Raw genomic sequence first — 24,137 nt, 5'->3', positions numbered from 1 at the left:
TTCACGATATTAGAAATATGCCATTATAATTTCATGGGTCTTTGAGATGTACTGTTACCTACCCTTTCGATGCATTTCAAAAACTTTCCTGACCAAATTAACCCTATCTTCCTCCCCCTTAGTCCCTCCACGGCGCCGCTCCCCTCTCTCATGTCCATCTAGTGGCACCGCTCTTGTTGGGAGGCCACCTCGATGAACTCGTCTCCCATGACGGCTGTCGCTAATACACCATCACGAGTGGATACGCAGCAGGTCCCTCCCTCCTCCCATCCTAGGTATTAGGTACGGCGGCGCGGCTAGCACCCGCGTGCATGCAGGGCTGCAGGCAAGCCTCCCATGTCCTCCCTCAGCTGGCACAATGGTGGTTAAATCAATGGCATCCGGCCAAACTACGAGGCCTTCCTACTTCCCTGCGGTGTAGAATTGGATACAACTTTGGTGAAAATGCTACAAAAATGCTGGAGCAGTAAAAATTCATTAAAAATGTATTTTGAAGTAAAAAAAATTAAAATTTAGCACATTCATTGTTCATCTACAGAGTAATTTGTCACAAAAGTTGAGATCTAAATTTTTTTAGGAAAGTTCTTACGAAAATAATAAATTTCTCGTGACGAATTTCGTTACATTGTTGTACGAATATACCGATTACCGAACAGGATTTCACAAGAACCACCACTCTGAATTATTCAAACTAAATGTACCATTGTTAGTGTTGAGTTTTAGCATTTTTTAGTTATGCACCATTGTTGGAAGAGTTCCCTTATCATACAACTGTGGTTTCAACATTCAATCACACTATATATAAGCTATACATGTATATACACGCACTGATGTTACAGTGTCAGCAGTTACTGCATGAGCACGATCAGTGTGTTAAAATGGTCAATACACTTGTTATGTACCTCAAAACTTCAATTTTAGAAGAAGCCTTGTTCAATCTCGAATTGCATTACAACTTTCATCTCGGCTAGTTACAACCATCTATCTACGTTGTGGCTGGTCGGTGTGGGTGGACGAGCTCGGCCGAGGCGGCGATGGCGTCGAGCCACTCCACCACCTGCTGCGCCGTCGGTCGCGCCTTGGGGTTCTCGCTGACGCAGGCGCACGCCACGCCCAGCACCTTCGCCGCCTCCTCCCGGTGCCTCCCCTCGCCGACGCTGGCGTCGATCACCTCCTCGCCCCTCCCCTCCCGCCGCATCCGCACCGCCCACGACGTCACGTCCCGGCCGACGCCCACCGGCCGCGCCATGTCCACGGGCCGCCGCCCCGTGACGAGCTCCAGCAGGACCACGCCGAGGCTGTACACGTCGCCGCGGTAGGTGGCCACCGACGAGTGCCCGTACTCCGGCGGGATGTACCCGAGCGTGCCGACGAGGTCGGTGGTCACGTGCGTGTCCGCCGGGAGCACGAGCCTGGCGAGGCCGAAGTCGGCGAGCCGCGGCTCCATGCGCGCGTCCAGGAGGATGTTGCTCGACTTGATGTCGCGGTGGAGCACGCGCGGCTCCGACGAGGCGTGCAGGTGCGCCAGCCCGCGCGCCGCGCCGCGCGCCACGCCGAGCCGCGCCGGCCACGGCAGTGCGGCGGCGGCGCCGGGGCCCGGCTGCCGCACGTGGAGCCAGTGGTCCAGGCTGCCGTTCTCCATGTAGGGGTAGATGAGCAGGCGGTCCTTGCCGGCGCGGCAGTAGCCCTGCAGCGGCACCAGGTTGCGGTGGCGCACGCGCGACAGCGTCTCCACCTCGGCGCGGAACTCGCGCTCCACCTGCCAAAACTCGCCGGAGAGGCGCTTCACCGCCGCCTCGCGCCCGTCGGGGAGCGTCGCGCGGTACACCATCCCGAAGCCGCCGCAACCCACGATGCGGGACTCGTCGAAGTTGCGCGTCGCCTTCATCACGTCCTCCACCGTCATCGTCCGCTCGCCGCCGTCGCCGTCGCCGTCATCGTCCGGGAAGAGCAGCACCAGCGTCGACTTCGCCGCCGACTCGAGGCTGCCGCTGCCGTCGTCGGCCGCCACCCTGGCGTTGTCCTCCTGCCGCTTCGACCACACCCGCCACGTCACCGCCGCGGCCACGGCGAGGAGCAACGCCGTGCCCACGCTGATCGCCGCCACGACGCCGGCACTGGTGGCGCTCCGCTCCTTGCCGCCGCCGCCATCCGCCTGCGGCGGGTCCTTCCGCGCACACCGCGCCACGTGGATTCCGCAGAGAAACGGGTTCCCCTCAAAGTCCGCGCGCGAGAACGTGGAGAACTGCCCGCCGACGGGGACCTCGCCGGAGAGGTTGTTGTGCGAGACGTCGAAGTGGGAGATGAAGCTGAGCTGCGTGAGCGACGCCGGGATGACGCCGTAGAGCGAGTTGTGCGACAGGTCCAGCGACTCGAGGCTCGTCATTCCCGACAGCTCCGGCGGGATGGAGCCCGACAGCTTGTTCCAGCTCAGGTCAACGATGTGCAGCTTGGTCAGCGCCCCCAGCGCGGCCGGCACGCCGCCGGTGAGGTTGTTGTGGCTCAGAAACAGAGACGGCGGGAAGCTGTCCACCTGGTTGTACTGCCGCCCCTGCACCGACGTGTTCCGCCGCATGAAGAACGGGAAGTCCTGCACCCTCGCGTCTTCGTCGTCGCCGCCGCCGTGGGTGCCGGCGGCGATGAACCCCGGCATCCGCGTCAGGCTGCCCGGTATCTCTCCCTGGAGGGAATTGTTCGATATGTCGAGGTAGAAAAGGCGGTCCAATTGCCCAATCCACGGTGGGATCGGGCCGGCGAGCCGGTTCCACGACAGGTCTAGCACTCTGAGCTTCCGAAGTCCGGCGATCCACGACGGGATCGCGCCGTGGAGCTCGCAGTTGGCGATGACGAGCACCTGGATGCTGGGGAAACCGGCGATGCCGGCGTCGTCCGACGGCATCTCCTCGCCGCCGTGGAAGTTCTTAGTGAGCACCAGGCTCGTCAGGTTGGGGAGGCTCTGCAGCGTCCGGAGCGCCGACGACACGTTGGAGAAGGTGTTGCCGGTGAGCGAGAGGAAGGACAGCGAGGTGAAGTTGGCGAAGGACGCCGGTATCTCTCCGGTGAGCTTGTTCCGGCCGAGGTTGAGCGCGGTCATGCCCCTGCACTTAGGGAGGCTCGCCGGGATGGGGCCCGTGAAGCTGTTGACGCCGAGGTCGAGGTAGGCAAGGCTCCTGAGCGAGCGGAAGTCGAGGCCGATGTCGCCGGCGAACGAGTTGTTCCGGAGGTTGAGCACGCGGAGGCGGCGGCACCGCGAGAGCGTGGGGAGCTCGCCGGAGAGCTTGTTGGAGGGCGCAGAGAGCTCCTGGAGATCGGCGAACGCGTCGAACACGTCGGGGAGCGGGCCGGAGAAGGCGTTGAAGGAGAGGTCGAGGCGGACGATGCTGCTGAGGTTGCGCAGGCGAGGCGACAGCTCGCCGGAGATGGCGTTGGTGTGGAGACTGAGGAACTGCAGCGACGCCGCGCCGAAGAGGTCGTCGGGGAGGGTGCCGCCGATGCCGTTCCCGTCGAGGGAGAGCTCGGCGAGCGACCGGCATTGCCCGAACCCCACGGGGAACGCACCGGAGAGCCTATTCATGGAGAGCCGCAGGACGCGCAGCGCCGGCGACTCGCCGCACAGGGCGACAGCATCGACGGGGCCCACGAAGCTGTTGCCCGACACGTCGTACTCCGTCAGGTTAGCGGCGCCGGCGAGCACCGGGTGGCTGCCGTTGAACGCGTTTCCCGAGACGTTGAACACGCGCACCGCCGGGAGCTCGATCTCCACCCCGGCGGCGGCGCCCAGCCCACCGGCGAGCGCGTTGGCGCTGACGTCGAGCACCTCGAGGCTCCGGAGCCTGAGCAACGCCGCTGGGATCGCGCCCCGGAGCGCGTTGCTGGAGAGGTTCAGCACCCGGAGCGCGGCGAGGCCGGCGAGCGACGCGGACACCTCCCCCTGCAGCGTCCGGTTGGGCAGCACCAGCCCGACGACGGCGGCCGTGCCTCCCCCCGCCGCCGCATCGCACGCAACTCCGGGCCAGTCGCAGCACCCGTCGTCCGACGCGTTGGCGATTGGCCAGCCGTCCACCGCGGCGTCGAGGCCGGCCGAGAACCCCCGCAGCGCGGCGAGGTCGCCGGCGCCGCAGCGCCGCGCGGCGGCGTTCTCGGACCGCGACAAGAGGATCACACACAGCACGAGCAGTGGTATCACCGCTCTGCTCCTGCTCCCCCAGGCCATGCCTCGAGACAGGACAAGGTGGTGGTTGGCGATCGATCGATCAGCCGGTTGCAGCTAGCTCATGATCATATAATAAAGAAGCTCCAAGAATTCACATCTTGGGATCATGGTCCAATCTAAGCTCTGTCTGCTCCTGTTCTTCAATCTTGCTTGCTCTTCCTGTTCCCTTGCAGGAAGGAGAGAGGAACAGAGCAGCTAGAGGACTGCAAGACAAAGGGAGTGAGAAGGAGAGGAGAGAGAAGAGGGAGGAGAGGTGGTTAATCACTCTAGGTTTGACTCTGCAGCTCAAGTTTAATACTTGTCCTAATTCTTCAGGTGAGTGATTATAAAGTAGTAGATGTCATGATTTGTGACCCATCTCTGGAAGAAAAAAAAATAGTATATTTTGTTGGATGCATTTGGACGCTGCAGCTAATTACAAATGCAAGAACAACTGATCTTTCAGTGTGCCATCATCTTCCACTTTGCTTGCACTGTCTCATGCTGTTAACGTTGTTAGTTTATTTAATGGCAGCTGGAGGAGACCTCCTGTAGCCGCTGATTAAGGGGGGGCTAATTGAGGTCAACGGCTGCCTGAGAGTGACACGTGGCGGTCAAGCCTACAGCTGGAGAAGGCATCTTGTCTTGCCTGGGCTTTGGACTGGAGAAGCATCAGCCGTTGATCACGAAACGGAGGGCTTTGACCGGGGGACAGGGTTGACAAAGTTAACACTGAGATGAGCAGATGAGGACAGGCAAGTCAGCAAGTCTACCGCGCATCCCGGCGCCAAATAGAAAGTCGTTAGCTAACAAAATTACCAGTACAATAACAGTGGTAGTTTAGCAGTAAACTACTGCCCACTGGTTATACTGTTTGAAATCATTTGACTTAAAAACGGAGAAACGTTACCGTCATGCTGATTCTGTGAAACAAACAATCGTAGGCAAATTTCATCTTAATTTGAAAATCAACTTGAAAATTTGAATTTGCCTTTTTTTTAAATCGAGTTTGGAAAGTTTACCGGTGCGATGGCAACCCACTCTAACAGAGAACAACTGGCAGAGATGACATTCTCAGATTACACAAGGTTAGTTAGCAGCCTTTGTCATTGCGTGCATATGATTATAAATCTGCAAGAAGTCAGATCAGATGGCATGATCTTGATAGAACTTTATCTGCAATCTAGCGTGTTTCCATGTCGGCTTATAATTGTTTGTGGTACAAGCCAGGAGCTTTCGGTTCAGGTGAAACCTAAGAATAGTTTAGCTTATGGTTGACCTCTGAATAAACAGCAATGGAACATGTAGTAGTAGGTGCAATGAACTGTTCATAATTAATCACGTTTCTGATTATTTTTTTGTAAAAAAATCAGCAATGTTATCACTAGAAACATCAGCTCCTTTTCAATTTGTTCTAGAGATTGTATGATTTTCATGTTCACGGAGCAGAAACCCTTTGACGTGATTGAAAATAATCTAGAATGGTGAATGGTCAGAAACTCAGAAGTCCAGACCCCATGTCTGGGTAGAAGGTCGCTTCCTGAAGCAACCAAGAGGTCCTTGCTTGCAATTCAAAGACTATCACAATGGACTTTCGGTGCTTGAAGAACTGTGGCCGGGCAATTGTTCCATTTCTATTCAAATGATAAACAAAAAATGAACGAATTTCAAAGTCATAAGTCTTGAGATACACGTTACTTGTTGATTGACCAAAATCAATTTATTTTTTAAGCTTAGGAATGAAATGTGTACAATCCAGTCATCACAATAGAAACTCTTACGCATGAATATTTTTCTATGTTCAAATGATGTGTTGCGTGGCCTGTGAGAGCCGACCCACCATTTGCAAAAAAAAAATAAAATAAAAACGGGTCAAGGTAAAAGAGTTTATAAATGGACTGCCAATTCAAAAATAAAACATGAATGAAGTGTATGGCAACATGTAAAATAGTTTAAGACCAAATTTGTATTGTGTAGTCTATCAAAATCCACGAGCAGCGCTTCAATTGCACTTCAGGTTCCGTCTGTACCAGCAACAAGATCAATAAGCGTTTCGCCAAAAGAAAAAAAAATCGATGAGCAGCCAAAAAAGCAGCATGTTCTAGTGCTGCACAAGTAAGTTTCAGTGTTCTTGGATCACAAGGCCAAAAGGCATGCTTCACGACTACTCTGGAAATAAAAAAGGCATGATTTGCAGCTGACCAACTCACCTCAGTAAAGTGGCGGTTAGTTATCACCATTTGGCCTCAAGATAGCTGCACTTATTGTTAACCTTTAGGTAAAACCCCTGCTTTTAACTATCTGCTGCAGCTTTATTTTCCACTCGACAGATAATTTCCAGCCACCTTTCTAATAATTTAATGAATGACCACCCATGGATTTGCAAAAGTCATCATCATCATATCAGACGGCCGAGTGCAAGGCACCACTGCAAAAAGATGCTTTTTTTTTCAAGGATATGGTTAAAAATAGCATGATTTTTCAGGGTCAGCCACATCACTGTTGCCATGTAGGGATGAGGTATATATGGTGTTCCTTTTTTGTGTGTGTTTAACAACATCTCTGTGGTGGTGTTTTCTTTTTGGGCTCATTAGGAGGTGAGATGGTGGTGTCTTTTGCTTTGCATCCAGGGATTAGCTTTCTTTAATCTCATGATGAGCATTGGATCAGAAGCAACGGCTCACAGCATGTCAACCATTTGTACAGGCATAAAATATGTAGGTGGTGGAATCCACTTGTTGTCAAGGCTTGCTTGAGAAGCAGAGATATCAGAGGATGTTGCAAATCTTCTTGGTCACTTCACAATCTCCTGTCCATGCCTAGCTCCCGTTCCACTCAAAAAATTGGGCCAGCACTTGCCCTTTTATTTCTCTTCTTCTAATAAAACTCGTGGCAAAGCTTTTGTTGTCCTCTCGAAGAAAAAAAATGTCTGGAATTTTGTTTCAAAGTTGCCAATTGCTTTATGAAATATACATCTATAATTCCACTGTATGATTCTGAAAAAAGCCTACTCGTGTATATTTACATATTCGTCTATATCTCTTTTCCAATAGCACAATGGTATAGGTGCATCATAAGGTTAGTATACAATTAGGGAAAAATATTTGGGAAATAAATAAAAGCACTAAATTAGTATAGAAGATCAGAGCTAGCTCTTCATTAGCCTTGAAGTGGACTATCTTTTAATTGATTAAAGAAAAAAAAGTAAAATTTCGCTGCGATGACGAGACGCAATTAGGCGGTGCTAGTGGATCATGCATCTAGTGAGTAGCACCCAGCAATAGATAAAATTGCCCGGCACATTTCCAGGTGTTTGCAAGCCCTTGCACTCTTGTAGTTGGTGATAAAAAGGAGAGGGGAATCCATCAATTCCATTCCATCCATCCATAGAACAATTTGCTTTGTGGAATGGGGAAGGGTATAAAGCAGAGGCATGCAGAGAAAGGAATCTGCAGGAAGCACTTGGACTGATGGCAATTTCATTTTCTTTGAGGGTGAGTGGAGCTGGATGCCTCTCAGCCTCTGTGATCTCTCATGTGTGTGTGTAGTGCATGTAGACAGGCATCATGATCAAGTGGAGGGGCAATGCAAAACACATTTGGTTTGGAGGACCGAAAGTCCAAGGCCAGGAAGTTGCTCCCCTTTTTACCAGCCGAATAATCATGGGTCCCTGCAGATTAGGCCCCACTGCTGCTGCCATTCTCTGAGGATTCGGGCCTGTTCGGTTGGACTTATAAGCCGGCTGAAAAGTTGAAACGGCTGATTTGTTAAGAGAGAAAAATATTGTTCGGTGGCTGATAAGCTGAAACGAACAGAGCCAAATATAGATTGTGCAGGCTGAAGGGCTAAGCATCTTCTAGTGGAAATTCAAACCATATCGCTGTGGTTTTATATTCAACCATGTGTTTATGCTTGTGCCCTTTGTGAACCCAACAAATATATATAGGTGAATCTAGAACCAAATTCAATAAATACAAACTTGATAGATACGCAAAATGAAAAATCACTGGAGAGTTAAATTGCAAATTGCAAGATCACTTTTTTTTGTGCATCCAAATTCCGAAACAGTTTGAGATTTTGAATCTCTATATGGAATGCACAAAAAAAAATGTAAACATACGATCGCTGTGAGAAAAGTCAGCTCCATTTTTTCAGCTAGTCTCATGATCTGCTGAAAGGGCATCTGTTCCCTCAGGGAAAAAAAAAGGGGGGGAAAGGTAAAATGAAGGCACCAGGTAGTTTGCATGTCATGTCACACCTGATTTCACTGCAAGAAGTAACAGCCCAAAGCAACCGAAGATAATGGGCTCTAGTAAACAGCCCAACGAAGTCCAGGAAAGGCTATCGAATCCATCAGACAGGACCAGCCCACCACAGGATATCACTGTCAAGTCAGTGTTGACTCCACGTGCTGTGTGTCTGGTCGCCACAGGGCCAATCCTCCTGCATCTTTTGTGTCCCTTGTAGTTTATTATCTTAGCCATGCCACGTTCGGAGCGCGTGTTTCTTCCACACGCAGAGCCCAAGTGGGGAGTCACGTAACTTTCCTATTTTACCATCTTTACTTTATTCTATATAAAATCAAAAGGTATAGAGTATTAACTTGGTGATGATATCTTTTTTTTTCATTTTTAGATGTAATATCAATTGAGATAAACATACAACAATGATGTAAAACCATCGTAATGATAAGTCGTACTACATTGCCATATTTTCTTTGGTAACTTCGTGGCTCAATTTGATCACGCGAAATAAGAAGGTGGCAAATAATGAGCAATATCTCATTGCACCAAACACATAAGATATACTGTTTGAATATTCGTGATGTAGTTTTATTTTTATTATTTATTGTACCACGTTATCGTATCTTCCCTATTGATGAGAGGTGGAACATATTTTTGAATTTTAGTTTTCGATGCAATTTATTATATTATTTATGGATCCATGTTCCACCGTCATATCTTCTTTAGCAACCTTTAAGAAGATAATTTGATCACGCAAAATACAAAAAGCTAGCCAAGAACAATGAGCAGGATCATTTAGCACCGAACACAAACTATCCATCTGCATAGAGAGATCAAAGGAATTTTGAAATTTTAGTTTATCATTTATATCTTTATTTCATTTTATAAAAATAAATTAGGGTTATAACTATATATAAATTTACGTTGTGCCTACATTTCATTCGTTTAATTTGCTATTTAGATACAGTAGCAATTGATAATATATAATGTTGATACAAAATATCACAAAGATAAATCATACCACATTATCATATATCTATTAACGATATCTGTAAATCGGAGCCGATTTGATCACGTGAAACCAGAAGACAGCCGGAAGCCATTAGCAGAGCCGAGTGGCGTCCAACGTAGGCCATCCATCCACGGTCCAACCTTGTTCTTCACGTGATCATATCTCATCACTCTTTCCTCCATTCCAACCTCTTCCCAAACCCACGAGCTCTCCACCTACTCTGCCGAATCAGGTCCTCTAAGTTCCCAAAATTGCAAGCACACCCCTGTCCCTTACCCAAAGGAGGACCTGTTAACCAGAGAGGCCGCATCCAGGGTGCATTCTGCAAAGCGTGAGGCCCCCAATTCGTTCTCGACCTCTCGCTCGCCCGACCCGCGGAACCCTAGCCGTGACCGCAGATTCCTCCGGCGCCGGACCCACGGCCGCGGCGGCGATGGACGGCTGCGTTGGCGGAGACCCCGTGGAAGATTTCCTCCTCGGTGGCGCCGGCGACGACGGAGATCTCGCCCTCTTCTGTGATGGCGTGCCCAACCTGGCCGGCGACGGAGGGTACGGCGATAGCAACCGGAACGATTCTTTCTTGTAGGTGTAGTACTAGATTGCTGTCGGTTTATGGTGTGGTTCGTAGATTTTATACTATCGCGGTCGTTGTCGCTGCGGATGGTTTTTTAATTTTGTGGGCGGTGTTAAATTATATGCTAATTGATTTGGGTGATGTAGTCTCAAAAAGAAAGGAGGCTTATGATATGGCAGGAAACAGTTTTGAGTCTCCGCAATTCTGTAACCTAATCTGCGGTCTTGGTTTATGCGAATTTGGGGAATTTCTCTTGTCCTTGTGCCTGGGGGTAGATTGAATTTGATATGTGCATTTGATGCTTAGGTAACTGCGGTGCTAGTTGGTTCATAGGTGCATCTAAGCAAATCCTGTGATACTACATGTGAATGGTGATATTCTACATTACTTGTTAATTCTTGTTACAAGTCCGTAGATTTTACTGCTTATCTGCGTGCTGTTGCTGTCATCATTACAAGTCTTGCTAGCTACCTTGAAGCAAGCAATCGATGTTTGTGTGCTAGTTTGATAGGCTCTTACGATGTTCATCATGCATTATATGATATATGGAAGTGATTTGCATAATTATGAACCTAGATGTGTGTCCCCTATCTTTCAATTGAAATATGAGCAGCAGAATCTTTTATCAGATACTTGAGCAGCCGCACTGCACTTGCACATGTTCTGTATGTATTCTCTGCTGTTGTATCCGGTACTTACCTTGTGATTGTGGCAGACTTGGGATTGATGGTGTCAGTGGAGATGCTTGTGGGTTTGAACAATCTAATTTGGGGAAAAGGTATGGTTTCTTATCCTTACTCTGAAGGATTTTTCTTGCACATATCTGAATTGTGGGAAGTCTCTATCCCTTTTTTTTGTGTATGTATTTGGGCCTCATGCCCATCCATTTCATGGGTTCAATCTCCAAATGGGTAACCAGAAACTTTAGGGTTTCTAAATTGTTCAGAATGCGACTTTGGAACATTAAGCATGCAAATCTAACCAGATACTCGAGTAGTGACCCTATAGCATAAAGCTACAAAGTTTTTTCAATCTTAAAGTCCATGCAGCACAGTTTGTTTAATTTCTCATGAGTGGTATAAGTAGCACTACCAACATAGCATCGGACTTGTATTATTTTCTTGATCCACTTGTTTAACATAACCATTTCGATTTTGTGCAGGGCTAGAGATGAACCATCTTCATCTGGTCCAAAATCCAAAGCTTGTCGTGAGAAAATGAGGAGGGACAGGCTGAATGACAGGTACAGTGAAAGTGAAACTACACATCTCGGCCATTGCTCTAGGAAGAAAGGGTGCACGTACTTGCATATATCTTAGTTCTGATCTATTATTTGACTTGCAGGTTTCTGGAATTAAGTTCAGTTATGAATCCTGGTAAGCAAGCTAAGTTGGATAAAGCAAATATCTTGAGTGATGCAGCTCGTATGGTGGCACAACTTAGAGGTGAGGCAGAAAAGCTTAAAGAATCAAACGAGAAGCTGCGAGAGAATATCAAGGACCTGAAGGTATCTTGTTCATACAACTTATGCTTCTTACAAATGTTCCTCTGGATTTCAGAACCTTTGATGCTCTCCACATACTTCTTCATGTCTCTTAAAATTGTGTTGTGTGTTGAAAATGTATGATATTTTTGTTCTGCTTATACACACGAGTGTCCATGCAGGCAAGCTTAGTTCCACTGAATTCATAGGCATGCCCACTTTGTGTATCCTGCAGCCAGCCATTGCTTAGTCCACGAATTAGTTTCTAGATATGCTATAATTAATATGCAAGTTTAGTGATCACTGGTCTAACCTCCTCTACATCTATATAGAGCCTACCAGCGAACCAATTTGTAGGTTTTAATTTACGGAATGCTATATTGTTTTTCCAGGAGGAGAAGAATGAGCTCCGAGAAGAGAAAGTGAGACTGAAGGCAGAAAAGGAGAGGCTGGAGCAGCAAGTTAAAGCAATCAGTACAGCTCCTACAGGATATGTTCCCCATCTCCCTCATCCAGCTGCATACCATCCTGCTGCTTTTGCTCCATTCGCACCACCACAGCAAGCTCCAACCAACAAAGGCGCCCCAATCCCTGCAGCATTCCCTGGGATGGCGATGTGGCAGTGGATGCCTCCTACCGTGGTGGACACAACTCAAGATCCAAAGCTCTGGCCGCCAAATGCTTAGGTGCAGCTACTGCATAATGCTGACTCATGGCGCCGTTTCATCCATTGGCAGCAAATCAGAGTGTCCGTTAGGTCCCTGGAGAGGAAAGAAGTTTGCAACTCCGGTCGTGTTTTTGCTGTTACTGTTATTCCCAGCAGCTGTTATAAACTCTTACTTGTTCCATTGAAGGGCGATGTCTGTAATTAATATGGATCTTAACCCTCTAGTTGCAAATGTTCCATTGTGACCTTGTCTCTGTCTCATCATCTGTGAGCATGATCTGCTGAAGCCTGAAGCTGTCTGGCTGATCTTGGTTTTCCAAGGTTCTGCTTTGAGCATCAGCAATTTTTGTATTGGCCTGCTAGTACTCGTCAGAGTTAGCATGTGAGCACATGCCCAGCGGAATAATAAATGTGACAAGTTAAATCATCCCTGGATCCCCATCTATGCACATACAGCTGATCAATGAGTTGGCTGTGTCTCCGATACTACAAATCAAGTTGTTCCCCCAAGGAAACATATCTGAACTTGGAGTGAGCTCACCGCAAAAAAATATATATATTGCTATGTTAACTCCGAATAGGTATCTCTTCAATTCTTGTTTCAAGTATAGCACTATCATTGATCAGTGATCACAAATAACAGGGGAAATGTATTTCTACAACTCTTTACAATATCCTTTTTGCGCAAATTAAAAAAAATCCTCCCCATTACCTCAAACTAGAACAAAGATGCATAACTTTTAACAAACTCAGTTTTCTTCTCTCTCTTCCTCAGTGTGTTTTCCCCCTTCAAATTCAGGATCAGAAAGATACAACAAAGGTGCTCTAATCAAGAACAGGAACAAACCACCACTAACTGCAAACTAAAAGCGGTATGATTTGACTCTGTGTGATATTCTATTCTGCCTCCTGTTGACCATAACAACACTGAACTGATTCCCCAGCGATGAGCTTCTCCAGGGCATCTGGCGGAAGGCCAATCATCTCAAGTGTCTTCTCCCAAACCAGCTCCGACGTTTCAAGGTTGTGTGCCTCTTCAGATGCATTCATTGGATTGCAATCGTATGAGATGCAAGCACAGACAGGCCAGTTTTCAGACTTAAGCATCTCACAGTATTCTGGAACTTGGGGGTCAGATGCTGCAAATAGTGTACTCCTAGAACCTGAATTGCATACAAAACGTAATATTTATGTATATCAGAAGATGTACATGTTGTTAAATGACAGAAGGCGGCAGCAGAAGTTCAATAACTTCACCTTCTTGAGCATTAAATATGAAGTAGGGAATCAAATGATAGGCAGCTACAACAACCTTAGGAAGATCTCTCGCCTGTGTCGCATACAATGAGTGTCAACATTTTGCGAAGAAACAGACAAAAGAAAAGAAGAATGGTTTGATACGTTGTACATGTGAACCACTTATCCAGTAATATATGCACCTTTTAAATAAGGTTTTTCTTCATCTGTCATTGTGTTCAATTAATCAAAAGGGATAATTCCAAGCCTTTATATATTTCTCAAATGTGAATGTTGGGTATGCAGATATGTTATAAGAATTCACCTCATGAAACAGCACAAACGATTGGAGGATTAGAGAAAAAACGAATTGGAAGTTGAACTCACAACATTCGTGTCGACGATCCCAGGGGAAGCACAAACAACATTGATGCCAGCTTCTGCAGGGATTCTCTTATGAAGCATGCTACTAAATTTTACCTGAGAGTGAAACAAAGAATAGTTCAGACCTAACCAACATGAAATAGTATGCATACATGTATAGGTTAAAGCACTGTTATGATAGAACGGATCAAGAGAAGAAAAAACAGTTGGAGAACAAAAGGGGAACGGCATTTTATTAGCAATCTATAAAAAAAATATGATACCTGCGCTAACTTGCTATTTGAATATCCCAACCAACTTCTATATTTCCGCTTTCTCAAGTTCATATCTTCAGCGTCAACAAAACCTACAGTGTGCATCTGTAATAGGAGGCATACATGTGGGATGCTGTTAGTGTACAAAAGAAAAACTGTAGAATTACAAGTTAGTTGAATTCAAATTGACATCAGAATTCAAAATGTTTGGGCTTGGATAAATATTCGATTGCATTCATGGTAGAAAACTGCACACTAGAGCAGAATTGGTGACAGAAGAACTCACAATTGAATTAACATTAACAATTCTGCTGGGAGAACCACGGAGAAGGGAGGGTATAAGCAACATCGCCAGTAATGCAGGTGCAAGATGGTTTACTTGCATGTGTTCTTCATGACCATCCTTTGAAAAACGCTGAGGTTCTACATGAAAGCGAAAGAGCTGGTTATCTCTGATACAACTCATCATCATAAACGAATCCTAGAAGGTCAACATCCAAAGGATTGTGTTAATGATGAAACATACCTCCTATAGCGAAGATTCCAGCATTGTTGATCAACACATGTAGGGGTGCCATACGAGCATTCCAAGCATCAGCAAATTTTACAACCGAATCAAGGGAAAGCAGGTCAAGCTCCATCACCTTAAAGAGTAATATTTAAGAAACATCAAATACCTTGTAGCTAAACCAAATCAATAGTTATGACAAACAAAGTTATAAGCATGCCTTTCGTCTACACCAATAAAGGTATGCATATTTTGTGATTGATTATAGATGTCGAGTGTGAGCATAAATATAGGCAACAAAAGTAGTCCCCCCCCCCCCCCACCCCATTGGACAACATAAATGGTTAAGGGCATACATCTTGATACGATAAAATCAGAAGCTCAAATCAATGGCAGTGCATCAAATTGGAAAAGAAATGCCAGGAGGCAACAAAACAATCAGGTCACACTGTATAAAATATACTTAGCATGTTAAAAGCCCTCATCCATCAACCAGGACCCTATAGCAAGCACCTTTTCAAAATTACCTCAGCATTTAGTGGTGTTCCTGTTTCTGAATTTTCATTCTGCCATTTCTGAATCAACTCTTGCGCCACTTTGGGTCTCCTAACTGCCATAACAACATGTGCCCCAGCCTGTGCAAGTTGTCTGTTACGATCATGAAGGTAAAAAGATCCTGATTAGTATCACCTTCAGAACAAGATGCAATGCAAGCCTCTCACACTTGGAGCCTGCTTGCTGATTTACAGATTAGTACAGTGTTTCGTGCAAGCACGATTTCATGTAAAAACTTCCACAGATTAAAGGAAAATGGAAGCTGGCAAGAAGACTAGTTCTCCAGTATGAAATGGAGGTGAGTAAATGGAGACACATTGCAGTTGAAAGATTGTTTTTTTCCTAATTGACTGAATGCATGAAAACAAGGTTTTAGATCAACACAACACAACAGAGAATTTTAAGCTACTACATAGCCAGATGCAGAGTAGACAAGTTGAGCGCAGTCAGATTGTGAAGTATTTGTTGCCAGGTGTCGTACCATCCTTTGTAGAGGTACCAAGAGTGTACCATCATGAAAACTACCTCGCACTTGTATTAATTTTTGGTGTACCAAGAGACTAGCATGTGCATAAAAGAGGAGACATGCGTGTACTAAAACTAGTGCACTTGTATTAATTTTTGGTTGGCACATAAGTGAATTAACGCTATTTTAAAGCCATGCAGTGCTGCTTGTTTTCCACATACATCAACAAATAAGCAACTTTTAGCACATAAGAAGAAGATACAAAAAGGTAAAATGACGGAAGGGGACCTCGCGATCTCGAGGCCGATGCCGCTGGTGGCGCCTGTGACGACGATGGAGACGCCGTCGAGCGGGGGCAGCTCGAGCGGGTTGGCGAGGTGGCTGGCGGCGATGCGCTGGAAGAGGAACTCCCCCACGATGGCCATCCAGCCGCGGCCCCACTCGAGCCACCCGAGCGCCTCCCTCTTCCCATTCCGCTCTCCCGCCCCCTCCTTGCCGTTATCGACGGCGGCGGCCGACTCCTCGGCGGGGGAGGCGCCCTCGTCCCCGTCCTCCGGCGGCGGCGCGCGGCGGTGGCGCAGGTCGCCGGCCATGAGGGGAGGAGGAGGAGGAGGGAGGGGCGACGGGAATCGAATCTTTGCGGAGAGAGGATGGCGGCGTGGCGAGGTGTGGGGGTGGACTGTGCAGTGGTGGGTCGAGATGGCGATCTCATCTGTGTGTGCTGCCGGCTGCCGCCACGGACACAGCTACGCCAGCTGTGCCGTTCGTGTCGGACCTGCCTCGTGGAGGATTGTTATATCATCTGACAGCAGGCTATTCATAAATTAATTTTTAGTTGGGCCTGGTTTAGTTGCCCGGGTGCTAAAATTATTATAGCAACACTGTAGCGTTTCGTTTGTATTTGTGAATTATTATCCAAATATTGACTAATTAAGCTCAAAAGATTCGTCTCGCAAAGTACAACAAATCTGTGCAATTAGTTTTTGATTTCGTCTACATTCAATACTCCATGCATGTACCGCAAGTTTGATGTGATGGGGAATCTTCTTTTTGCATAGTGCTAAAGTTGGGATTTTGGAGTGAACTAAACATGACCTTGGTCACATCAAATGCTAGAATAGTCTACGTTTGCTAATGATGAATTAATTAGGCTTAATAGATTCGTCTCGCCTCCATCTATATAATAGGTTTTTGTAAATAGTCTACGTTTAATACTCCTAATTAGTATCTAAACATTCGATGTGACACGTGCTAAAAATAAGCAAAAACCAAACAGCCCCTATGATTCATGGAAAGCATGTTAGCGGTCAAGTTCACCAGCTGCAGCATACTGATCAGGACAAGAAGCTGGGCATGTAAGGGGTGATCAGCTGCTGCACCAAGAATCTTCATGATCGATGTTCCCTTGCCGCATGGGCTCAGCTGAAGCAGAGCACAGCGCGAAACTCCCTGTCTGTATCGGCATTGGGCCTGTTCGCTTCAGCTTATAAGCCGGCTGAAAAGCTGAAACGGCTGATTTGTTGTGAGAGGAAAATACTGTTTGGTGGCTGATAAGCCGGCTGAATAAGCTGAAGCGAACATGCCGAATATTGTTGGTCTGGGGACTGGGGACTGGGGAGAAGGTACTTTGCTCAGCTGCTGCATCTTCGCTAGGTTTATCACCGTGCGATTTGGTTGTTCTTGTGAACTGAAAGTATGCCGCAACGGACATGTTCATACTGTTCCCTGAACCCTGCTCGATAAGAACAGACATCTCTTTCTGTATGCGTGTTTTTTCGATTCCCTGCAACTATCCAAGAACCATGTCAAAAGATGTACGCCACGAACGGCTGGTAAATATAGGAAGTCCCTGGAGTTGACGTGACGTCCACTGTGTCTACTCGTCGCAGGCTGGTGACTGGAGCTTGAGAACCCAGCTGGCCATGGGCGGGTGGCAGTTCTTCTTGCTCACGACGGCCTCCATCGCGGGCAATGACGTGGACGGACCCAGGGGCTCTGGGCGCCAACGCCGCGGGCAGGGAGTTCAGCAGAGCCAAGGGAACGGAGGCCATGGCGGCCGTACGCTAGCTGCAACGCCGGAGAGAGCTCAAGGACGTACGCAAAGTGAACGGCCGGAACGCGGCGGCGCTCCGGCGAGCCGCGGCGTGGCGATCCCGAGGGTGGACGGCCTTTGCTGCCGCGAGCGAGCTCCGCGCTGGCCGTGCGTTCTCGATCATCTCCCGTCGTTGACCGCCCCGCCCCGTTGGCCATGAAATCACCACCTGAGGGGAGGTAGGAGGATCTGGACTCTGGAGGGCCTCCTCGGCCATGGCGTCGTCGTTTCCATGGCTCCATGCTGCGGCTCCGTCGGCCCCGGGGGGATCCTGGCAGGCGGGGCGTCGGGCGGAGGCGGCCCGAGCACACGGAGATGGGCGCGGGGTCGGCAGACTCGGACGCTGGCGGCGTTCAACGTTTCTGCGAAAAGCCCCGTCGCGATCCACCCCGATCAATAGTCGCGATCCAATTATTTACGTAAACACCCCTACATATTTGCAGAATGGTCCCTCCGCCATGGCCGCCGGAGGTCTCCCCTCCCGGCGCGGCTCCGGCGACCCGCCACGCCGCCTCGCCGTCGCGTGAGGATCCACCCTCTTCCTCCTCCGGATTCCTACCCCCCCCCCCCCCTCCCGCTGAATATCTCTCGCCTCGTCCGCCTCCCCCCGCCATTGCCATCGTCGGGGCGGCGCGCGTCGCGGCGCACGGGGCGGCCGTGGTTTGGCTGATGGATTCCAATGTTGTTGACATGGTCGTTGACTAGAACAATGATTAGTTAGTTGAGAGAAGGAAGCGGGAGCACTGCGCACCGCCCCTTCCGCCGGTCCTCCGGCCGCCCTCTGCTCAGAAAGGACACGGCGGCGGCGGCGGCGAAGGCGCGGGCCCCCACTCGCGAGCCGGTGCGCATTCCGCCATTCCCCGTGAAGCCACGTCGCCCACCAAAGCACGCATGCCCCTCGTCATCCACAGCCACAGGAAAGCAAAAAACATGCGGTGCAAAACTGTCCTGGCCCCTCCGCTCGGGATGTCCTCCGGACCCAAAACCAACCAGAAGCGGAGCGCCGCGCCGCAGCCAGCGCAGGCGCAGCCATGGCCACCTCTTCCTCCTCGCCGCTCACCACGCTCCACTCCTCCTTCCTCTCCCCCACTCCTCCTCCCTCGCCATGCAGCGTGGCGGCGCTGCCCCGCCGGCGGAGGCGGTGCGCCCGCATCCGGGCCATCGACCTCGACCAGAACACGGTAAAGACACGGAGCAACCGCGTCCTTGGTTCTCTTCTCCCCTCGCGGGGTCTGATTGATTTCTCTTTCTTGGTGGCTCCAGATTGTGGCCATATCGGTGGGCGTCGTCAGCATCGCCGTCGGGATAGGCGTTCCCGTCTTCTACGAGACCCAAATCGACAATGCCGTCAGTTCTCTTCCCATCTCGCTCTTCAATTAACTAGACTCTTTGCTTCACAAGCTCTTGTTCAACAAACGACTATGAATAGTGAAGCAAAATTTAGCTAGGAGACGATTGGCATAATTACTTGACTGTATATTCAATTTAATTCAATGAAAAAGTCAGTTTTTGATGCCTTGTTCTTCTATGCATGCAGTCAAAGAGGGAGAATACACAGCCGTGCTTCCCCTGCAGCGGCTCTGGCGCGCGTATGTCCTGATTATGCCCCAACCTTACAATTGATGCCTCGACTTTGCCCCTTCTGTTTTCCATTTCAAACATACTATATGGTTAGTGTAATTGGCATTATGCATGCAGCTGAGTGTTGCAACACAATGTTGTGGTGGTGGTTACTTGAGGTCATGTGCCTACTTGGTTAAAAAAAACCTAGTCATGGATTACATTCAGATTCAGTGAACTAGCCATGATGCATGAGAATAGATGATGCCTTGGGCATGGATTGATTGTGCAATACAACAGTACTGCCTTTTTGTAGCTATGCTGATTCTCTTTTTTTTTATTACTATTTTTATTAGCATCCACCAGCAGTCCAGAATATTGAACAGAAAATCGTTGATTTTCCAGAGGTATGCAGGTTTTGCACTGGGAAGGGCATTGTTACGGTAGTACTTGGCGCAGGCGAGACTGAAGAATCAAAGTGTGTCAACTGCGATGGCATCGGCTCTTTGACATGCACCACGTGCCAAGGCTCAGGGATCCAACCACGCTATCTTGACCGCAGGTAATATGCTCTTATCCAATGGTTTTTTGATGTAATTAAGCATCTGTGTTTCCTTTTATAAATTGGTGACCTTATTGTTCGTGTTAACAAAAATGTGGGCACCATTTTTGAAATACCAAAATTAAAATCATGTTTCACACGTCCAAATTATGAAACCATACATCTCCATCACAAAAAGATGAAATTGTGCATGAGATGAGGCCCTCCGTGTAGTAGAGGTGGAAAAATTTCATCTCTCAGATTAGCCCATATTGTTTGAGTGAATGGTGCGGAACTTGTCACTTCGTAGAGAAAATAAAAGCAGCTGCTGGATATTCAATTGTGGTTCATTTCCCTTTTTCCTTTGAAATGTGTCCATAAAAATTGAAGGATCCTTTATGTTCTTTCTTCTATGGCTAAAGTTTTGGTTAATAAATGATGTTCCAAATGAAAGTAGTTAAGTAGACAGTATGATGAAACTTTGATAAAGGAGATGTGTAAAGGTTTTTCACTCTTGACTGGCTGATCAGGGAGTTCAAGGATGACGATTGATTGAAGGTTTTGCTTAGTCTTGTGGTGGTGTGCCGAAGATGTTGACATCACTGCCTGATTTGAGGATGGCGTTGCTTATTCAGAAGAGGGTGTACTCATGAGGATCCATGTGCATCTGATTGTTTTGTGTTGTCTTATATTTGTCCCAGTTTGGTAAATATGTATGGCAGTTAACCCTCCAGCGGCACAGATGACGCGAATACGAGTGTTGGACATTTTCCATCAGATGCAACATACCGTGCTCTTTTAACTTTTGGAGTTAATTAGCATTATGCTTGTGCTCGTGCTTATAGTTATATACTTATATGTAATGTGCATACAAATTCGAGTGACCAATATTGCCGTAATCTGTAAGTGCATGCTGGATTGCTGACAGAGAATGCTTTTACCGATCGTTTGTCAGTACGTGAAGCTTGCATTTGGGAAAAGGCATGTGTCTCAAAAAAAAATGGCTTTGCGTGGAAATGAAGTTTGTTTTGTAGGTTCTCAAGTTGAGTGACTAAACTTCTGTTCTACGGGGTGTTGGTTATGGCTGCCTGACAACTTTGTGCCAACTGGTGCTGGTCTCATTCCAATTCATATTATTCAGGATAAAGGAGCTTCAACCATGTTCTTGTATCCTTTTTGCATTCCACTCTACTTTTTTTGTCTTCGTGTTTCTATTTTTTTTTACTTTGGTTTGTCATTTTGTTTGACAAACATGTCATATAACATTAGGTATCTAATCTTGGTATCCATGGCTGCGTGCAGCTAATTCTGCAGGAGAGTCACTGGAACCGTGTCAGAGAAATTGCAAGTGTAACAAGGCAAGAATAGGTATTGTTCGATGAAAGGGAAAAATGTAGTAGATACAGTAGACATTCGTTCAAAAAGTATAATGGCTGACAAAACAGAAGGTATTAGGAAAAAAAAATAGAAAAAAACTGGCTTCGCCCGGACTTGAACCGGAGACCTTCAGTGTGTTAGACTGACGTGATAACCAAATACCACGAAACCCTCTTGATAGGATACTTTAAGAGGTTGATTAATTATTATACTATTAAAATTTTCGTCGCTAAGAAGGCAGCACGTACGCAGCCATGACCCTGCCAAAATTAGCAGCTTCACCACTGAACTGTAGGCATGCAGTGGACGAGATTGCATGACGACCATCCGCTTACTCGCCCTGGAAAGTGGCCACAAGAAACTCTTCATATTATTAGTTTATTGTAAAAATAAAATTACAAGGGAAAAAAATCAGCACTGTTCCTTGCAACATCTGGCTCTCAGTGCCTTGTTATGTTAACCAATGCCATTACCTTTTATTTCTTTGTTATCATTAGGGAAAGAAGTTAGAGAGACCTCTCAGCCACTAATTAACTCGATCCACTGCTAATCGTCGAATCCCCCTTCTGCATGCACTGCTTTCTCTCCTCCTCGATCAGCTCCTCCGGTTTCTTCGATCGTCCGGTCCGGCCGGCCGGGGGAATCGAATCGGACCCAATCCAATCATCCAGCAACGACACTGTTGCATTGCCGATCCAGCAACGAGGGACTAGGTGGGCGATCGATGGCGGAGGGGTCGTCGGAGGCGGCGGCGCGCGAGGCGCTGTCGACGGAGAAGGCGTTCGAGCGGGAGAAGCTCCCGGCGTGGTCTGAGCAGATCACGGTGCGCTCGGTGGTGGTGAGCACGGCGCTGGGGCTGTTCCTGAGCTTCATCGTCATGAAGCTGAACCTGACGTCGGGGATCGTGCCGTCGCTCAACATGTCGGCGGGCCTTCTGGCCTTCTTCCTCATGAAGACGTGGACCAGCGCGCTGGAGCGCTGCGGCATCTTCCCCAAGCCCTTCACCCGCCAGGAGAACACCGTCGTGCAGACGTGCGTCATCTCCTGCTCCAGCATCGCCTTCAGCGGTCGGTGCCGGCGCCGGTGGTTTTTTATCAGCATGCAGTTACATGTATGTATATTTACACATATGTATATATGCAACCATTGATGCAGGTGGGTTCGGCACGTACATCCTTGGCATGAGCAAGAAGATCGCCGAGGGCTTCGACGAGGCCAAGACGAGCATCAACGTGGAGGAGCCGTCGCTGGGGCGGATCATCGCCTTCCTCTTCCTCGTCAGCTTCGTGGGCCTCTTCTCCATCGTGCCGCTGCGCAAGATCATGATCATCAGCTACAAGCTCACGTACCCGAGCGGTTCCGCGACGGCGCACCTGATCAACAGCTTCCACACGCCGCAGGGCGCGATCCAGGCGAAGCAGCAGGTGTCCATCCTCTTCAAGTCCTTCGCCGGCAGCTTCCTTTGGTCGCTCTTCCAGTGGTTCTACTCCGCGGGGCCCGGGTGCGGCTTCAGCTCCTTCCCCACCTTCGGCATGGAGGCCTACCGGCGGCGCTTCTTCTTCGACTTCTCGGCGACGTACGTCGGCGTGGGGATGATCTGCCCCTACATCATCAACTTCTCGCTGCTGCTCGGGTCCGTCGTGTCGTGGGGCCTCATGTGGCCCTACATCGAGAGCAAGCGTGGGCTCTGGTACGACGCCGAGCTGCCACGGAGCAGCCTCCACGGCCTCAACGGCTACCAGATCTTCATCTCCATCGCCATGATCATCGGCGACGGCCTCTTCAACTTCCTCTCCATCCTGGTCCGGACGTCCTACGACATGTACCTCAAGCGGACCAAGCCCGCCGAGGCCGCCGCCAAGCCCTTCGCCGGCGTCGACATCAGCGAGCGCCAGGCGCTCAGCTTCGACGACCGCCGCCGGACGCAGGTGTTCCTCAAGGACCAGATCCCGACGTCGATCGCCGCCGGCGCGTACATCCTCCTCGCCGCCATCTCGGTGGTGGCCATCCCGCACATCTTCCGGCAGCTCAAGCCCAAACACGTGGTGTGGGCGTACGTGGTGGCGCCGGTGTTCGCCTTCTGCAACGCCTACGGCACGGGGCTCACCGACTGGTCCCTCTCCAGCAGCTACGGCAAGCTGGCCATCTTCATATTCGGCGCCAGCATCGGGTCCCAGGACGGCGGCGTGGTGGCCGGCCTCGCCGCGTGCGGGCTCATGATGGGCATCGTCTCCACCGCCTCCGACCTCATCCAGGACTTCAAGACCGGGTACCTGACCCTGACCTCGCCGCGGTCCATGTTCGTGAGCCAGGTCATGGGCACGGGGCTCGGCTGCATCATCAGCCCGGTGGTGTTCTGGATCTTCTACAAGGCGTACGACGTCGGCCTCGAGGAAGGATACCCGGCGCCGTACGCCAAGATCTACCGCGGCATCGCGCTGCTGGGGGTGAACGGGTGGAACCAGCTGCCCAAGTACTGCCTCCGATTCTGCCTCGCCTTCTTCCTCCTCGCCGTCGCCATCTGCGCGCTCAAGGAGGTGGCCAAGGCGAGAGGGTGGTGGGTGCAGGACTACATCCCGAGCGCGCTGGGCATGGCGGTGCCCTTCTTCCTGGGGTCCTTCTTCACCATCGACATGTGCGTGGGGAGCATCGTGCTCTACCTGTGGAGCAAGTCCGACCGCGTCCGGGCCCACACCTTCGCGCCGGCGGTGGCGTCGGGGCTCATCTGCGGCGACGGGATCTGGTCGCTGCCGTCGTCCATCCTGTCGCTGCTCAACATCAACCCGCCCATGTGCCTCAGGGTCTTCTCCGCAGACACAAATTACCAGGTCGAGGAGTTCCTCTGGACGCTCAGAAACCCAGCAGCCACATAGCTTTCCATTTCATTCCAAATCCTCGATTAATTTGCAGGAACGAATTGAATGAATGCGTACGTAGTTTTAGTTTAGTGCATTTTATTTGTAATTTTTATTTGCTAGTCTTGGTTACCTCA

The 24,137-nt window shown here is 49.2% G+C and overlaps 5 protein-coding genes across 5 annotated transcripts; 3 read left to right on the top strand and 2 right to left on the bottom strand.

Annotated features, from left to right (window-relative positions):
- Positions 1–760: 760 nt before the first annotated feature.
- LOC117835347 (phytosulfokine receptor 1) lies at positions 761–4,682 on the bottom strand. The gene has a single exon (XM_034714738.1). It carries the CDS (start codon positions 4,211–4,213, stop codon positions 986–988), a length of 3,228 nt encoding a protein of 1,075 aa, XP_034570629.1. The 5' UTR covers positions 4,214–4,682; the 3' UTR covers positions 761–985.
- A 4,964-nt stretch (positions 4,683–9,646) lies between these two features.
- LOC117849301 (transcription factor ILR3) lies at positions 9,647–12,420 on the top strand. Its single transcript, XM_034730859.2, has 5 exons — positions 9,647–9,997; positions 10,738–10,800; positions 11,185–11,265; positions 11,367–11,529; positions 11,898–12,420. The coding sequence occupies exons 1-5, from the start codon at positions 9,882–9,884 to the stop codon at positions 12,189–12,191; spliced, it is 717 nt and encodes a 238-aa protein (XP_034586750.1). The 5' UTR covers positions 9,647–9,881; the 3' UTR covers positions 12,192–12,420.
- Positions 12,421–12,765: 345 nt separating this feature from the next.
- LOC117849292 (dehydrogenase/reductase SDR family member FEY) lies at positions 12,766–16,328 on the bottom strand. The gene is made up of 8 exons (XM_034730852.2): positions 15,864–16,328; positions 15,082–15,202; positions 14,573–14,690; positions 14,333–14,469; positions 14,056–14,151; positions 13,796–13,888; positions 13,430–13,502; positions 12,766–13,335 (listed from the first exon to the last, which is right to left on the bottom strand). The coding sequence occupies exons 1-8, from the start codon at positions 16,166–16,168 to the stop codon at positions 13,070–13,072; spliced, it is 1,209 nt and encodes a 402-aa protein (XP_034586743.1). The 5' UTR covers positions 16,169–16,328; the 3' UTR covers positions 12,766–13,069.
- A 2,303-nt stretch (positions 16,329–18,631) lies between these two features.
- LOC117846342 (protein SPA, chloroplastic) lies at positions 18,632–20,667 on the top strand. The gene is made up of 5 exons (XM_034727487.2): positions 18,632–18,848; positions 18,931–19,014; positions 19,205–19,256; positions 19,633–19,789; positions 20,299–20,667. Exons 1-5 carry the CDS (start codon positions 18,699–18,701, stop codon positions 20,318–20,320), a joined length of 465 nt encoding a protein of 154 aa, XP_034583378.1. The 5' UTR covers positions 18,632–18,698; the 3' UTR covers positions 20,321–20,667.
- A 156-nt stretch (positions 20,668–20,823) lies between these two features.
- On the top strand, positions 20,824–24,112 carry LOC117846254 (probable metal-nicotianamine transporter YSL8). The gene is made up of 2 exons (XM_034727384.2): positions 20,824–22,212; positions 22,301–24,112. The coding sequence occupies exons 1-2, from the start codon at positions 21,870–21,872 to the stop codon at positions 24,016–24,018; spliced, it is 2,061 nt and encodes a 686-aa protein (XP_034583275.1). The 5' UTR covers positions 20,824–21,869; the 3' UTR covers positions 24,019–24,112.
- The last annotated feature ends 25 nt before the right edge of the window (positions 24,113–24,137 follow it).

The sequence above is a fragment of the Setaria viridis genome, chromosome 1 (assembly GCF_005286985.2).
Source record: "Setaria viridis chromosome 1, Setaria_viridis_v4.0, whole genome shotgun sequence".
NCBI classification, from domain to species: Eukaryota; Viridiplantae; Streptophyta; class Magnoliopsida; order Poales; family Poaceae; genus Setaria; species Setaria viridis.
Note: the sequence above shows the minus strand (reverse complement) of the source record. Positions and strands in the feature narration are given on the sequence as shown.

Bases quoted from the DNA above. Each gene is read 5' to 3' on its own strand.
- LOC117835347 (XM_034714738.1), bottom strand. From the start codon at position 4,213: ATGGCCTGGGGGAGCAGGAGCAGAGCGGTGATACCACTGCTCGTGCTG.
- LOC117849301 (XM_034730859.2), top strand. From the start codon at position 9,882: ATGGACGGCTGCGTTGGCGGAGACCCCGTGGAAGATTTCCTCCTCGGT. The intron at 11,266-11,366 runs GTACAGTGAAAG...TTTGACTTGCAG, and splicing joins AGGGACAGGCTGAATGACAG to GTTTCTGGAATTAAGTTCAG. The intron at 11,530-11,897 runs GTATCTTGTTCA...TTGTTTTTCCAG, and splicing joins AGAATATCAAGGACCTGAAG to GAGGAGAAGAATGAGCTCCG.
- LOC117849292 (XM_034730852.2), bottom strand. From the start codon at position 16,168: ATGGCCGGCGACCTGCGCCACCGCCGCGCGCCGCCGCCGGAGGACGGG. The intron at 14,152-14,332 runs GTGAGTTCTTCT...CTCCTATTACAG, and splicing joins TTGTTAATGTTAATTCAATT to ATGCACACTGTAGGTTTTGT. The intron at 13,336-13,429 runs GTGAAGTTATTG...TATGCAATTCAG, and splicing joins CATATTTAATGCTCAAGAAG to GTTCTAGGAGTACACTATTT.
- LOC117846342 (XM_034727487.2), top strand. From the start codon at position 18,699: ATGGCCACCTCTTCCTCCTCGCCGCTCACCACGCTCCACTCCTCCTTC. The intron at 19,015-19,204 runs GTCAGTTCTCTT...CTATGCATGCAG, and splicing joins AGACCCAAATCGACAATGCC to TCAAAGAGGGAGAATACACA. The intron at 19,790-20,298 runs GTAATATGCTCT...CTGGCTGATCAG, and splicing joins CCACGCTATCTTGACCGCAG to GGAGTTCAAGGATGACGATT.
- LOC117846254 (XM_034727384.2), top strand. From the start codon at position 21,870: ATGGCGGAGGGGTCGTCGGAGGCGGCGGCGCGCGAGGCGCTGTCGACG. The intron at 22,213-22,300 runs GTCGGTGCCGGC...CCATTGATGCAG, and splicing joins CTCCAGCATCGCCTTCAGCG to GTGGGTTCGGCACGTACATC.